A 15,002-nucleotide genomic window follows, 5' to 3' on the forward strand; every position below is an offset into this window, starting at 1 on the left:
TCACCCCTAGCCTGGTTAAACCCACGACAGGCATACTCTGCCTTCTGTTCTTCTACTGTATATTGCGACAACATGCACATATATTGTGGCAATATGAGGAATGACACTAATACTTTGAGTAGATGGAGTGACACTCAGCACACTTATTGTGACATTGTAATATTGTGAAAGTGTAATATTACATGCAATACATTTTTCTGCCACCAGATGGCATCTTGACAGAATTGTACTACGCATGGTACATAAATAAAAAGTATGTAGCATATGCTTACTGTGCTTTTTGAATCAAATTGCTATGTTCGCACCCCAGTTTAAATGACCGAATCGCAGCATCTGTAGTCTAAGTACGGGGTAAGTGTCAGTCCCTTGCAGAAAAATACACGACTGAATAGCAGAGAATTGCTGTCAAGTGATTGACCGCTCCACCCACTCAGACCACAAATGCTTTATGCAGCAGAAAATGTAAGCAGCTTACCCCCTCCTAAAATCCTCATTCAGATCCAATGCTTTCCATTATAATTGGAACACCACAAGTGTAGTGAAAGCTAGACCCTGGATGGTCAATGCAGGACTGTTACTTCATCCCCATGCTGGAATGAGACTGGTTTCTTCTCAAGACATTTGGGGATCTATTCATCATCACTTAATTTCTACAATTTCAATTACAAAATGAACTTTTTCACCTGCTTATGTAGAAATTAAGTTTTCGGGTCATTCATCAAAAAGGTAATGCAGGAGATATCGCAGATATACTTACCTCTCTCTCCCGGAATGGTCCCCTGTCCCCATACATCAAGCTCCGAAAATATAATATTTTCAGAGGTTGACTGTGGGAGCATTCACGATCTTCAGATGGCTCCCGCAACCCGCTCCTTCCTTATGAGAAGGAGTCCAGGGTTGCTGCCCCTGTCCGGCTCCTTCCACCGGATGCTGTGGCTTTTGTGCGCCTGCGCGACTTGTAGTGACCCGAGTCTTTTCACTGCTCCGAAAGGAGCAGTGAAAAGACTCTGGGAGACAGCTGATTTTCGGCTCAACTGTCTTCGTGCCGGAGCAGTGATGAATTGCTCTGGCGCTCGCGTCCAGTTGGAATGTTAATTATCAGGGTTCGTTCGGACCCAAATAATTAACATAATGTATAGAGTTCTTGGTCTGTGGGATCAAGCATTTAGAAAAAAAATAATAGAAAAAATTACCACAAATAAAATGTTCTGGAGATGTAATCAAAGTTACTATACAAAACATTTTGCATTTTTTATCTGTCCTCCCCTACCAGGAATCCTGCACACTGACCACTTTTCAAAAATTATTGGAAAAAAGGAGGTTTAAGCATGGGTGATCAAAATCTATCAAATCTGTCCAACCATATTGTTCTGAAAACATATTGTTCTGTAAAATGTATGGTGGCTCCCAAATCTGGTTGGTTTGCAAGATCCAACTTGTAAAATTGGGAAGATTGTTTCAGGTAATGTGATTTGAATACCGAATGATTAGATCACCCCATGTGTGTCCCAATTGGGTCACCAATCTATTTGTTCAGGGATCAAAACTCTCAATTCATCAGCGATTAACAGGAATCCACAGCTGAGGGAGCACAAAAGATAATTATGTCTGTACTGTGTAACACGTATATTAAATCTGAAAATATAAAAAAAAAAATTTTCTCTTTTCATATTACATCTAGTTGAGCGTCAGTACTGAGTTTCTGAAACTCAAGAAGTCATATAATCAGTTTTATTACTACTGAGTAACCTAACAATTTAATTGTGTTGTAATTGTCAATTGCTACTTTTCAAACATATCTTTATCTGCACTTTTATGCCTTGGGATTTTGTTGCAGCTACTGTAACTCCAATTCTCAGCTATAATTAGTGACTCTGGAAATTAATGTTGAAGATGTAACAAACCTCTAATACCTTTTGCAGACTCTCAGGAAGATGATGAGAATCACAAGGGCTGTCTCCCACTCAATCCGTCCTTGAAAGACCTCCTGAGCCTCTCTGATGTAGAATGTTCATTGTGCATCCGGTGAGTTATAAATAAGAAAATACATACAACCAATGTGATTTCTGTCCCTGTAAATACGAAGCAGTGTACAAACGAGATTGTGTGACGCGTGATTACTGGAATCAGTTTAAGGGGTGGAGAGTGCGCATTTTTAGGCTGAACAACCATTTCCTTTATGCAATAGGATGTTTTAAGATCGTGTCTTATCCTAGAGCTATTATGAGGCCCATTTTACAATTCCACTTTTGTGCAATATATAAAAAAATACATAATGCCACATGTAATGACCCTATTAATATCCCCTTATTTGAGTGTAAAAGGAGGCTAATCCAAGCAGTATTTTTAGGAGAAATTTACAAAAACGTATTTAATGGAAAGGGGGTTCTCTAATATTCAGTAGGATATGGTCTTTGATGTGGCCATTACACAATGTATCTCTGGAGATTTTTCTGCTTCTCCATCCCCTTAGGTGCACTTCTAGCTTGCATAGGCATCTCCTGGAGGTGACCTGGGATGATGGAAACGATGCTGGAATTATGCAAGGAGAGAGAGATAAATGTAAATGGTAATAATGGCCTGCAAGAATGCCTGAATCAGTGGAAAGTCCTCCTATTTCCAGGTTATACAAGATCAGAGACGGCAACCTACCTGTTAAGTCCCATCTGGAATTTGGAATTCCGTGCAGCAGTGTTTTGATTTGTGTGTTGAGTCTAATAGTTTTTGGAAATAAGGAGAGGTTTAAGCATGGGTGATCAAAATCTATCAAATCTGCCCAACCATATTGTTTCAAAAACATATTGTTATGTAAAATGTATGGTGGTTGCCAAATCTGGTTGCTTTGCCAGATCCAACTTGTAAAATTGGGAAGATTGTTTCAGGTCATGTGATTTGAATATCGAATGAATAGATCACTCAATGTGTGTCCCAATTGGGTCACCAATCTATTTGTTCAGGGATCAAAACTCTGTCAATTCACATATGATTAACAGAAATCCACAGTGTAGAATACACTTATTATTTCAAGTATACAGTCAGGATATGGGCTGCCTCATCCTCCTTCTTATTGTCCTGAACCTGACAGGATCACATTCTCAGTAATTCCTTTAGTGGAAGTGCCTCAGTTGAGTATTGGTTACTGCTTCTCACTCCCGCCACCAGGATTTTGCCTGTGCTGCTCATGACCTGTTTAACTCAGTCCTACCACAGTCGCCATTATTTTAGCCACTAGTCTCCAAGGCTTTCATGGTGCCTTCAAAACTCACCCCTTCATTGAAGCCTATCAGCCCTCCTAACGCCTCTGCCTTTGCTACCATCTACTGTATACTCCCCTCTTAGTGCCAACCTGTTGCTTTTTCTCCTTCCTTCTAGAATGCAAGTTCTCTTTGGGAAGATGTATCAAACCTTCTAAAGAGTGGACCAGTTGCCCATATCATCCAATCAGCTTTGAGGTATCATTTATGAAGTACATTTTATAAAATGATAGGTAGAAGCTGATTGGTTTGTATGGGCATCTTCTCCACTTGTCCTCTTTTTATACTCTTACGAAGGCTTGATAACATTTCCTCCAAGGAGAAAATACTTCCCCTGTACTGTCCTTCCTAAAACTACATCAATTCTCCTGAGTACTTGCCTACCTGATGCGGGTGCTACTGATCACAGATGAACACTGTCTTGTCTATAGCTAGATCTGCAATTGTATGTTCTGTGTATACTCTTTCAGTTTGTTGTTGGTTGGTTGTTGTATAATTTTAGAATTTTTGGAATCGTGTATTATTCACTGCTCTACATTGCTTAATACTGTTTAATATGTTCTCTGTTCACACACTGTGTACAGCGCTGTGGACCATTTGTGGCGCCTTACAAATAATAATATAATAATTCAAAGAAAATAGAGGGGTTATTAGCAAATAACAAAATAGCTGAGCTAATGTCCAAGTGAATAAGCAACAATTCAGGTTTCAAAATGATTAAAGAGTAAATTTCAGTATTGACATTTAACAGATAATTAGTTGATTCAGCTGAAATTAGCAATTACCACAATAACAGTTCTATGGCCCCAGGTCTGTCACAGATAATTTTTATATGATGTGCTCAGCAGTGACCACCGTCTGATCAGGGCAGCGTGACAGTCCTTCAGTCTATTTAGAGACATTATTTAGCAGCGCTCGGAGAGGTTGGCATGCTTCCCTGGAAACGAAAAAGCAGGAAGAAGTTTTATTGTTGCAAAAAACACAGCCAGAATCATGCAAGAAGCCAAAACTGCAGAGACTGTGTCCTTGTTGTAGAACTAAACCATTTGCTGTTATTTTTCATACAGTACAAGGTAACACTTGCCGAACACCTCCAATAATACACTATAGAGCTGTCTGTCACCTCTGAGGTGTTCAGCAAGTGTTACTATGTATGAAATAGCATATATGCCACACTTTTTATTTATATATATATATGTATAGATGTATATAGAAAGAGAGTGTGCATATTAAAATAAAAGGTTATTTGTGCTCATCGGGAGCGCCCTTTTCCAGCATACTTCAGACTCCCTGTCAGGACACTAGAGGGCGGCGCAGAGTCTCTTTCAGGGTCTCACCGTGGGTGTTAAAAAATGCAAATACAAACTCTATCAAACCAGTTGCATGTTTTTTTCTCTAGTGTTTTTGAGGTCATATGAGTTCTTGTTAGAAGTTGTTAGTGGGTCTATTAACGCGTCTCACCATTGTTAAAAATTCTACCGGGAGACTTGCATTTTTTATAGATAACTTACAGACTCTTGGAAGAGCAGGGCGCCGTCCCGTATCCCAACCCCTTCCCTGGTGAAATTGGCAGAACAGGGAGTGTGATATTGTGATTTGCGGAGAGTTGCATCATCATGGCTCCAACCCGACTTCATAATATGTACCATGAATTGTGGCATTGTGCAGTGGTGGAATTGGTTTCACAATAGCGAAAATTCAGTGTGATGACGCACTTGTCACTTGGATCTCTCCTCCAGGGAAAAGAAAGTATAAAAATATGTGCCAACAATCCCCCCTGCTATTAATGCCAGTAGGTATGATGTTTAAGATTACTAACTTTGTGAACTCCTTCCCTACTCACAGTGGAGGCAGACATTTTATGAAATAAACTAGAAACTGTTGACACGGCTAAGGATTGAGGCAAAAAGTCCCTCATGCCTCTGCAAAGTCACTAGTTTCTGGTGTTTTACAGGCTGAGTAGGCAATAGGTTACATTTTATTGGGATGCAGTTGAAATGTCGACCTCCGGCTTCTCGACTGTCTAATCCCAGCAGGGGTCTAATGACAGGCGTCGAAATTCCGACGCCTGTCATTTTACCTAGGCCGGGAGCCCGACGCTCGGTATACCAAATAAAGGTGCGGGGGGGAGGGTTAGGGGTTCCCGAGGGGGGGGGGACTTAGGGTTAGGCACCCCCCTGGGAGGGTTAGGTTTAAGCTGCAGCGAAAGGGGAAGTTTAGTTTAGACACTTCCAGGGGGGGTTAGAGTTAGGCAATTGGGGGGAGGTTAGGGTTAGTCACCCCTAAGGGAGGGTTAGGGTTGGGGGAGGGGGTAGGGTTAGTAATAGTCAAAATACTTACCTGTTTGGATCTTCTGTTGCTGGTCTTCTGGCGTCGGGATATGAACTGTGTCCGGCGGTAATTTCATACTGATCCCATTTACTAAGGTCTATGCTTTATGTGAACTACAAAGCCTGAGGTTCAATATTTATTGTTGTAGTGCTCAGATAGGGCCTTTGTCAGGAATATAACTGATGACCCCAGTGCTGTCAGGCAACAATACCAACCACTGTGCCACTGTGCTGCCCAACACCATGGCAGTCTTTGGAAAAAAATCTACAACATTTTCTTTAATGTCTCCTAAAATCATAACTGAAAGTGTTTTTTAATTGTATCCAACACATTTATTGAACAGATGAGATTTTGGGCTTATAGGAATGAAAACCAACAACAGGGAGGCCATAACATCTGCCAGTAACTGTAAAACATAGATGAAGTGACACTGACAGTAGAAAGTCAGTAACAAACATGGAGTAGGAGCCTCCTGAGCTTTTGGCCATAAGCCCTGCCATGTACAGAAAACCCCTGAATCTCCGGGTCACGTTCTAAGTTAATTTGTATGGAGATTTGACTGCCAGCTGCTGTTCAAAGGACAAATGATTGCTTGGATTATTTCCAGGAAGCCATAGGCAGGAAAATACAATAAAGAGCCAGAATTGCTGGACAAAGCAACTCCAGCCAAATTGCAAATTATTTTGTTGTGCAAGGTGCTACATCAGATCTTTACTTTTCTATGTTGCCATGTTTGGTACAGAAGATGCCTGTGATAAGGGGATTATAGGTCAAAGGGGGTATAATCCCTTTTGGAGATAGGATTATACCCAGGGCCGTAACTAGCATAGTGCGACCAGTCAGTGCCATGGCACAGGGCAGGGGGTGCTGTTTGGGCCTGTCAATTTTCCTATTTATTATCATTCTCACTTGTAGCTTCCTCTTCTTTTATCCCCAGCATCTCCTGGCCTCCCCTATCTCTTCTGGTTTAGGCTAAAATATGTATGAACTCAGAATGTCGACACCCGAATATCAACATGACTTTAAGTTGACAACTAATAAGTTGACATGGAAAATAGGTTGACATGGTTAAAATATTAACATGTTCGTCATGATGACGTTTTTTTGCTTATTGTTAGGGTTAGGCTTAAATAACCAAAAAAACATATGTTGACATTCTGGTGTTGACACGATAAACGTAGACATTATGAACATGTCAACATTATGAAATACGTCTACATTTTTGAATGTTGACATATTGGTTGGTTGTAGACCTAAAGTCCATGTTGACATTCTGACTGTCCACATTCATTAACTGTCGACATTCTAAATGTTGATTTTTCATACCACACCAATATGCAACACCAATCTATGTGAAGCAAGGACAAATTTCTTGCCTCACTTCCTGTCCCCTGGCCTGCTCTAGCTTCACCTCAGATTTAAGTAATCGTATTCACTGATTGCACTAGGATGCAGGGGATTGGTATCACAATAAGCACACTCCGGCAGTCATTGTACTAGCGCTGGTGGCTGGCTGCTTAGGTATTATAAGTACAGGAGTAGGACTTTCCAACCCAGTGCCTCTATGCGTGCAGCCAGCTACAGTCTTGCTAATACATTGACTATTACATTGTCCCAAACAAGGGACAAGCAGGAAGAGAGTTGGTAGACACCAACCATCAGTAATTAGGGATGTCAGTATTTCCTAGCAAATTCAGCCTTTGGTGCATTTTAATTTATCCCCAATACACTTAAACCAGTCATTATTAATTTTCATTATTCTTGAAGTTCCCAAAACATCAGTGTTCAACAAAGTATCACTTCATAACCTTTCATTCAGCGTTGCCTATCTTGATTTCTTTTAATAGGCAAAATCCAGCTGTAATTTTATGTTACATTCTGTACAGGCAGCCTGCAAGAAGGGTTACATTTGTATTGAACAATTTATATTTCAAGGTTCATTTGAGTTGTGAACTTCTGCGATGCCTTCTCTAGATGAGGATAATCGTTCTGATAAATGTAGGGAAGGATATCGGGCTGTAAATTGTATCCTTTGTCAAACTATAGTACTTGGAATCCAAAAACAGTGGTCAAAAGGCAGGTTACCATGTACAGTGACCAGTTGAGAAACTAGTGATTTTTATTTTCATCAATAATCCCACCAATCATTTTGTTCATATTAAAGATCTTTTTGTTTAAATATTGACAAATGGCAGGATGTACCTGGATCCGGTCACCACCCCTTGCGGGCACACCTTCTGCAGGGAGTGCTTAGAACGTTGCATGGACCACCAGCCGTATTGCCCGCTATGCAAGCAGAGTTTAAGAGAGGTAATGCTGACTTTCATCTTTATTATATATATTTTTTTCCTGTCTCCACTGGAACACAAATTAATGTTTTTAATCTTTATTGTAGTACCTGAGGGTAGGGTGTTACTCCGTCACTGCAGCTCTGCAGAACCTCATGGTGGCCATATTTCCTTCAGAGATGACGGACAGGAAGCAGGTTCATCTCTCTGAGATTGCTGAACTGTCCAAGTAAGATATTAGTAGTTACTCATAGTAGGTGTTTTATTGTTCCTGCTTTATAATCCGATATCTAATGCTGGGCACACACAGCCAGATAAAATGTCTGTCAGACCGACAGACATTTTATCTGGCCGGCTGCCAGCCGCAGATGTCGCCGGCATACACTGTGAGAGAAATCTCAGTGTATAGCCCGACATCCGCGCTCCGCCCCCGGAGGAAGATACATTTCCCTGTTCCTTCCGGAACACAGGAAATGTCTGTCTGTCGGCCGTGCTGGGCATACACTGCCCGATGCGGCCGACAGTTACCGGGTAAATATCGCATTGGACGGGCATGCTGGACAATCCTGCATGCCCGACCGAGCAATATTTAACCCTCAGTCGCCCGCACACACGCTACAATTATCGGGGCGATCCGCCGATATCAGGCGGATCGCCCCAATAATTGTAGCGAGTATGGCCAGCATAAGGAATGTAGTTTGAATTAGGGGTGAGCGGGTTCGGATTTCTGAAATCTGAACCCCCCCGAGCCCCCCCGATCCGAGGCAGATCCGAGTCAGGCTCGACTTTTCCCGCCTGACTCGGATCTGAAATCGAGGCAAAACGTCATCATCCCGCCTTCCGAGTCTCGCGGGTTTTGGATCCTATATAAGGTACCCGCGTCGGCGCTATTTTCTCACTCTGCTGTGGACAGTGAAGAGGGAGGGTGGGAGTTAGGGCTGGCTGGGCTGTGTAGTGCAGAGTAGTGTTGTGCTGTGCTGTACTGCGCTGTGCTGCTGTTGTCCACTACTTCAAAATCCATAGGGGCTGGCTGTGTTGTGCTGTGCTACTGTTGTTAATAGGGGCTGTGTCCACTACTTCAAATTCCATAGGGGCTGGCTGGACTGTGTTGTGCAGTCAGTTCTCCATAGGGGCTGTGTCCACTCCAAAGTCCTGTGCAGTGTCCCAGTCCTAAAGGGGTGCTGTAGTGTTGTCCAGGGGGTGCTCTGTCCATCAGGGGTGCTCCCCCCAAGTGCTAAAAAAATAATATATTTTCTGTGTTTGTGAATTGTGTGCGCAGTAGCCGCACGTGCATCAACAAAGTAGTGCCAAGCGTGCGCCTGTGTCATAAGTAAAGGGCCGGCTGGCTTGACCGTTAAAGGGTGCTGTAACCCCCAAAGTACACTCCAGTCCAAACCAAAAAAAAAATTATTTTCTGTGTTTGTGAATTGTGTGCGCAGTAGCCGCACGTGCATCAACAAAGTAGTGCCAAGCGTGCGCCTGTGTCATAAGTAAAGGGCCAGCTGGCTTGACCGTTAAAGGGTGCTGTAACCCCCAAAGTACACTCCAGTCCAAACCAAAAAAATATATATTTTCTGTGTTTGTGAATTGTGTGCGTAGTAGCCGCACGTGCATCAACAAAGTAGTGCCAAGCGTGCGCCTGTGTCATAAGTAAAGGGCCGGCTGGCTTGACCGTTAAAGGGTGCTGTAACCCCCAAAGTACACTCCAGTCCAAACCCCAAAAAAAATTATTTTCTGTGTTTGTTCATTGTGTGCGCAGTAGCCGCACGTGCATCAACAAAGTAGTGCCAAGCGTGCGCCTGTGTCATAAGTAAAGGGCCGGCTGGCTTGACCGTTAAAGGGTGCTGTAACCCCCAAAGTACACTCCAAACCAAAAAAAATAATATTTTCTGTGTTTGTGACTTGTGTGCACTGTGGCTGCACGTGCATCAACAAAGGAGCAGCGCCAAGCGTGCGCCTGTGTCCCATAAGTAAAGAGCCGGCTGGCTCATTTCTTAAAGGGTGGTGTAACCCACAAAGTGCACTACTCTCCAGCAAAATTAAAAAAATATTTTCTGTGTTTGTGTGCGCTTTAGGCGCACGTATAGATCAATATAACATAAATGGAGGACCAAACTTTCTCCGATAAAAATAAAATAGGGAAAGATCAAGAACCACTTCCTCCTAGTGCTATTGCTGCTGCTGGGAGTTGTTAATCATCCCAGAGAGGAAGTAGGAACATCACTACTTTTACTAAACAATTGACCCTCCAACAGTCCCTAGCGATGAGGATGAAGTACGACAGCAGTCATCCTGAAGCAAAACGTATAACTGAGGCCTTGACTGCTATGTTGGTGTTAGACGTGCGTCCGGTATCCGCCATTAGTGCAGTGGGATTTTGACAATTGATGGAGATAGTGTGTCCCCGGTTCCAAATCCCATCTAGATTCCACCTGCATCCTCAAAGCAGCAGCAACAAGCGTGCGTCTGTCTGTTAAAGGGTGGTGACACCCTCAAAGTGTGCTACACAAACAATAAAAATATTGTTCTTTTTTTTTCTGTCTTTGTGAAATGTGTGGGCTGTAGACGCACCTGCATCCTTAAAGCAGCAGCGACAAGCGTGCGTCTGTCTGTTAAAGGGTGGTGTAACCCTCAAAGTGCTCCAAAAAATAAACTATTTTTTTAATGTGTTTGTGACTTGTGTGCGATGTAGCCACACGTGCATCAACATAGTAGCAGCGCCAAGCGTGCGCCTGTGTCATAAGTCAAGGGCTGGTTTGGACATCTGGTCCGGACTGAAGGACGTGCCAACAATTTCTGACAAGTCTACTGTCACTGCATATGATACTGTCCTCAAAGCAGCAGCGACAAGCGTGCGTCTGTCTGTTAAAGGGTGGTGACACCCTCAAAGTGTGCTACACAAACAATTAAAATATACTTCTTCTTTTTTCTGTCTTTGTGAATTGTGTGGGCTGTAGCCGCACTTGCATCCTCAAAGCAGCAGCGACAAGCGTGCATCTGTCTGTTAAAGGATTACATCGGTGACAGCATCCAAGTAGGCATGTCAGACAGTCCGTACCTGTACTGGCAGGAAAACGAAGCAATTTGGAGGTCCCTGTACAAACTGGCTCTATTTTACCTGAGTTGCCCCCCCCTCCAGTGTGTACTCCGAAAGAGTGTTTAGTGCAGCCGGGAACCTTGTCGGCGAAAGATGTAGGAGGTTGCTTCCACAAAATGTGGAGAAGATGATGTTCATAAAATGAATTATCAACTCTTCCAGGGAGACCAGCCTCCAGAACGTACAGAGGGACCTGTGGTTCCAGCGGGGACGAATTAATACTCTGTGAGGATGAGGATGTACACACTGAAGAGGGTGAGGAATCGGTGGATGAGGAGGATGAGGATGACATCTTGCCTCCGTAGAGCCAGTTTGTGCAGGGACAGATTAATTGCCAGCTTGTTTTGTGGGGGCCCAAACGAACCAATCATTTCAGCCACAGTTGTGTGGCAGACCCTGGCGCTGAAATGATTGGTTTGTTAAAGTGTGCATGTCCTGTTTATGCAACATAAGGGTGGGTGGGAGGGCCCAAGGACAATTCCATCTTGCACCTCTTTTTTTTCTTTGCATTATGTACAGTTTGGGGCCTAGTTTTTCAAACTGCCATCCTGTCTGCCACGGCAGTTTCACGCCTAGATGGGTCACGTGTTTGTGCCGCCCACTCATGTCGCTTAGCATAGTCATCCAGCTACCTCGGTGCAACCTTTTGGACATAAAAACACTATTGTGAGGTGTGAGGTGTTCAGAATAGACTGGAAATTAAGGTTATTGAGGTTAATAATAGCATAGGAGCAGAAAAACCTACAAATTCTGTGATTTTAGCTGTTTTTATGCTTTTTTTCAAAAAAATACAGATCCAAAACACAAAACCCAGAACCCAAAACACGGAAGGGTGGTTTTGGCAAAACCAATCCAGATCCAAAACACGAAGAAAGATCCAGATCCAAAACCAAAACACGAAAAGTGGCCGGTGCACACCCCTAGTTTGAATACTTATTTACATAATAATTAGGATGTTTGAATAGCGCCAGAGAGCTTATTGTATTATTTTATAAAACTGGTGAAAACCCTGAGTGCTAGAGAATAGAGTGGGCAGGACCCACAACCTGTAGCCAATCAGAGCATTAGAAAGTTAAGCGCAGCCCTGAGTATTTTAGCTCAGCCATCTCTGTGGAAATATATCTACAAATTTAAAGTGGGAAGGACTATAACAACATGTAGACCATCCGCACACTCAACAGCTGCACAAAGTATTAACGTCAAACTGGTGCAAGAAGATTGTGCTGCATAACGTTTCAAGAAAAAAGGATCTTTTTTTTTTTTTTTGCATTGTAATAATGTGAAAGAAAATAAAACAGGAATTCAAGTAGAAGCTGATTGTTTCCTATAGGAAACTACATTTCTCCAATGTCCACTTCTCTACTTTTTACAGTGTTTGATACATTTCCCCTATAGTCTTGGTATTATTTACCTGTATTGCTCAAAGTGATTTTGCCCATGGGAGGGAACGCTTGAAGGTCATCCGGTGTATGTAAAATAGATCTGCCTACTCCCATAATGCTTCTTACAGTAAAGACTCTCTCTAGTGTTTATCTTGCTATGGTCCACAAACACTAATAGCTTTTTCTCCCTTTTAGCCTGGTCAGCAGTGTGCCGATCTTTGTCTGTACGGTGGCCTTCCCCGAAGTCCCCTGTCCTCTCCATGTTTTTGAACCACGTTATCGCCTCATGATGAGACGCTGCCTTGAAACTGGGACCAAGAGTTTTGGGATGTGCCTGTATGAGAGTGGTAAGAGGTACTGAACAGCTGTTACTTATATTACACTTTCTTTCTAGTTCTCTTTTCACCTAAACACAGGGGAAGTGGCTTCTTTATAGGCAAAACCAGTATTCATGGCAATGAAGCCAAACCATTCACTTGGTTCCATGTAAAATAACAGCGTGAAATGCCTCCATGATGCCGCTGGTCATTACATTCTTATGAGTGTTCTTTTAACCACGTAATTTGTTTTTACCAAGCCAAAGCTTTTAACCAAAATATCTCAAACACTCTCTTACTAAGTTAGCGGAATTATTCTAACAAATACAATTATTACTGTAGTAATATTAGAGTGTAATGTCACTTTAATTTCTTTCAATATACTGGCGGATACACCCTTACCTAAAAGTATATCCACCTTCAGACAACTTCCCTGTGTTTTCAGCAAGGATTTCATGTCATCCAGGATAAAGGTAATGTTTATTTACCCTTGGATATTGCATAGACCTTTTCAGTGGAAATGGTATATGCAATATCAAAAGGGCAGTGCATAGAGAATACTAATGTATTGAATTCAAGGAAATCTAAATGCCCTTGATCAAGGCCGGGGCAAGGTTTCTGGGTGCCCTAGGCAACATTTCATCAACCGCCCCTGCTCCCTCCAATTCATAATATGCAACGCATCAGTCTCCCCAGTTAAATAACATGCCACACAGCAGTGTCCCATATTCATAATATACTATATAGAATATTACACACAGCAGAGCGCCAAAATCATAATGTACCTCTTAACACTGTCGCAAACTCGTTTTATGAAACTCAGCCTTGAATTATGCCATTCATTTTTTTTTTTGTGGACTCAGCGGCGCCCTCTAGTGGCCGGCACCCTTAGGTGGCTGCCTAAGGTTGCCTAATGGTAGCATCGGCCATGCCCTTCATCCAATCCTCTACCCAGTTTCTCACCTATTACTAGCTTGTCCTGGCCTGATACAGCAGTCTCTTTCTACAACTCTAAATTCCCTGCAGCTGTAGATGAGGCAGCTCCAGTCACCGGACACCATCTCTGGCGAACCCCAAGCCTGGCGCTCCAAAAATAACTGCAGTCTTCACAAGTGCCTCCATACTATTGAGCGCCAAAAAATTTTGCTCCAAACCTAACTTTTTGCACAGCAAATGTATCCTGTTTTCTTAATATACCAGTCTCTCTATATGCAAGTTACTTTAAGTCCATAATATACACTGAATCAATCATTGCCTGCTTGCCACATTCGACTTGCCCGGATCATCCCAACCCTCTTCTTCCCCCCCCGGCGTTGCCGCTTGCTCCAAAGACAAAAGAAACAACATCTGTTCAGTAATTTTCTCACGTCATATCCAGCACTCCTTTCCTCTTTCCCCTCGACCATGCTCCCTTTCCACCCAGTTCTTCTCTTCTACCTGGTTCTTTTCCTTCTGTATTTAGTAGCTTGCTACTAGCTAGCAACCACCTGATGCTCTTTCTTTCCACTCACTCACATCCTCCACAGCTCCCTTCAGTCAGACTTCCTCCCTCACTATGAGACTGCCCGACATAAACTGACCAATGATATACTGACACCTTTAATTCTTTTTTTTTACAAACATTTATTAACCACACAGCCACTGGCCACTGCACTGCTAGTGCTATTACCATAGGTAGGGCCGGATTAAGGTTTGCGGGGGCCCCTGGGCAACAAACTTGTGGGGGCCCCTGTCAATAACATTATTAAAGTGATATATTGGTAATGTTATAAAAGTATATATAGTAGCTCAGCTATTAGCAGTTCCATAAGATTGAGCTGAAAGATCAACAATTCTTGTCCATGAATACGCACTGTGCCAAAGGGATAAGGATCTGATGATTTGCTATTGGAGTCATTACATCAAGTGGTGTAGTCCACCATATAAGGTGCACGTCCAGCACATAGAGGGTGATAAGTCCTGGTGAAGGATTTTTTTCTTGTACCTAAAAATGACTGCATTAGGAGGCGCTGTTTTCCACCTTTTGCATATTATTATTGGAGCTGGTTGAACTACAGCCGTTTGGGAAGAAGAGCAGCCACCCCTTTATACAGGGGAGTGCATTTAAAGTGGACTGAAATATTGAACGGACTATTGTCTTAACTGACATTTGAAACAACTGATCTAGGATAAGACTAGCGCCGTATACCACCATTTTGTGTGTGTGTGTGTGTGTGTGTGTGTGTGTGTATATATATAGCTTTCACTTTTTAATACTTTGTTGCAAATCCTTTGCAGGCAATTACAGCCTGAAGTCTGGAATGCATAGACATCACCAGACGCTGGGTTTCATC

At 42.7% G+C, this 15,002-nt stretch overlaps 1 protein-coding gene across 6 annotated transcripts in view; it reads left to right on the plus strand.

Moving 5' to 3' along the window:
* LOC148520520 (LON peptidase N-terminal domain and RING finger protein 1-like) overlaps nt 1-15,002 on the plus strand; it is a 105,997-nt gene that overhangs the window by 62,222 nt on the left and 28,773 nt on the right. For 4 of the 6 annotated variants that reach the window (XM_088475682.1, XM_088475684.1, XM_088475683.1 and 1 more), the window contains 4 exons: nt 1,923-2,025; nt 7,781-7,895; nt 7,981-8,102; nt 12,548-12,706. In XM_088475682.1, the coding sequence (XP_088331808.1) occupies nt 1,923-2,025; nt 7,781-7,895; nt 7,981-8,102; nt 12,548-12,706 (499 nt within the window). The remainder of the gene's footprint in view (nt 1-1,922; nt 2,026-7,780; nt 7,896-7,980; nt 8,103-12,547; nt 12,707-15,002) is intronic. The other 2 variants (XR_015878864.1, XM_088475686.1) reach the window with 1 other exon arrangement.

The sequence above is a fragment of the Taudactylus pleione genome, unplaced genomic scaffold, assembly GCF_031769625.1.
Source record: "Taudactylus pleione unplaced genomic scaffold, aTauple2 ptg000176l, whole genome shotgun sequence".
Classification (NCBI taxonomy): Eukaryota; Metazoa; Chordata; class Amphibia; order Anura; family Myobatrachidae; genus Taudactylus; species Taudactylus pleione.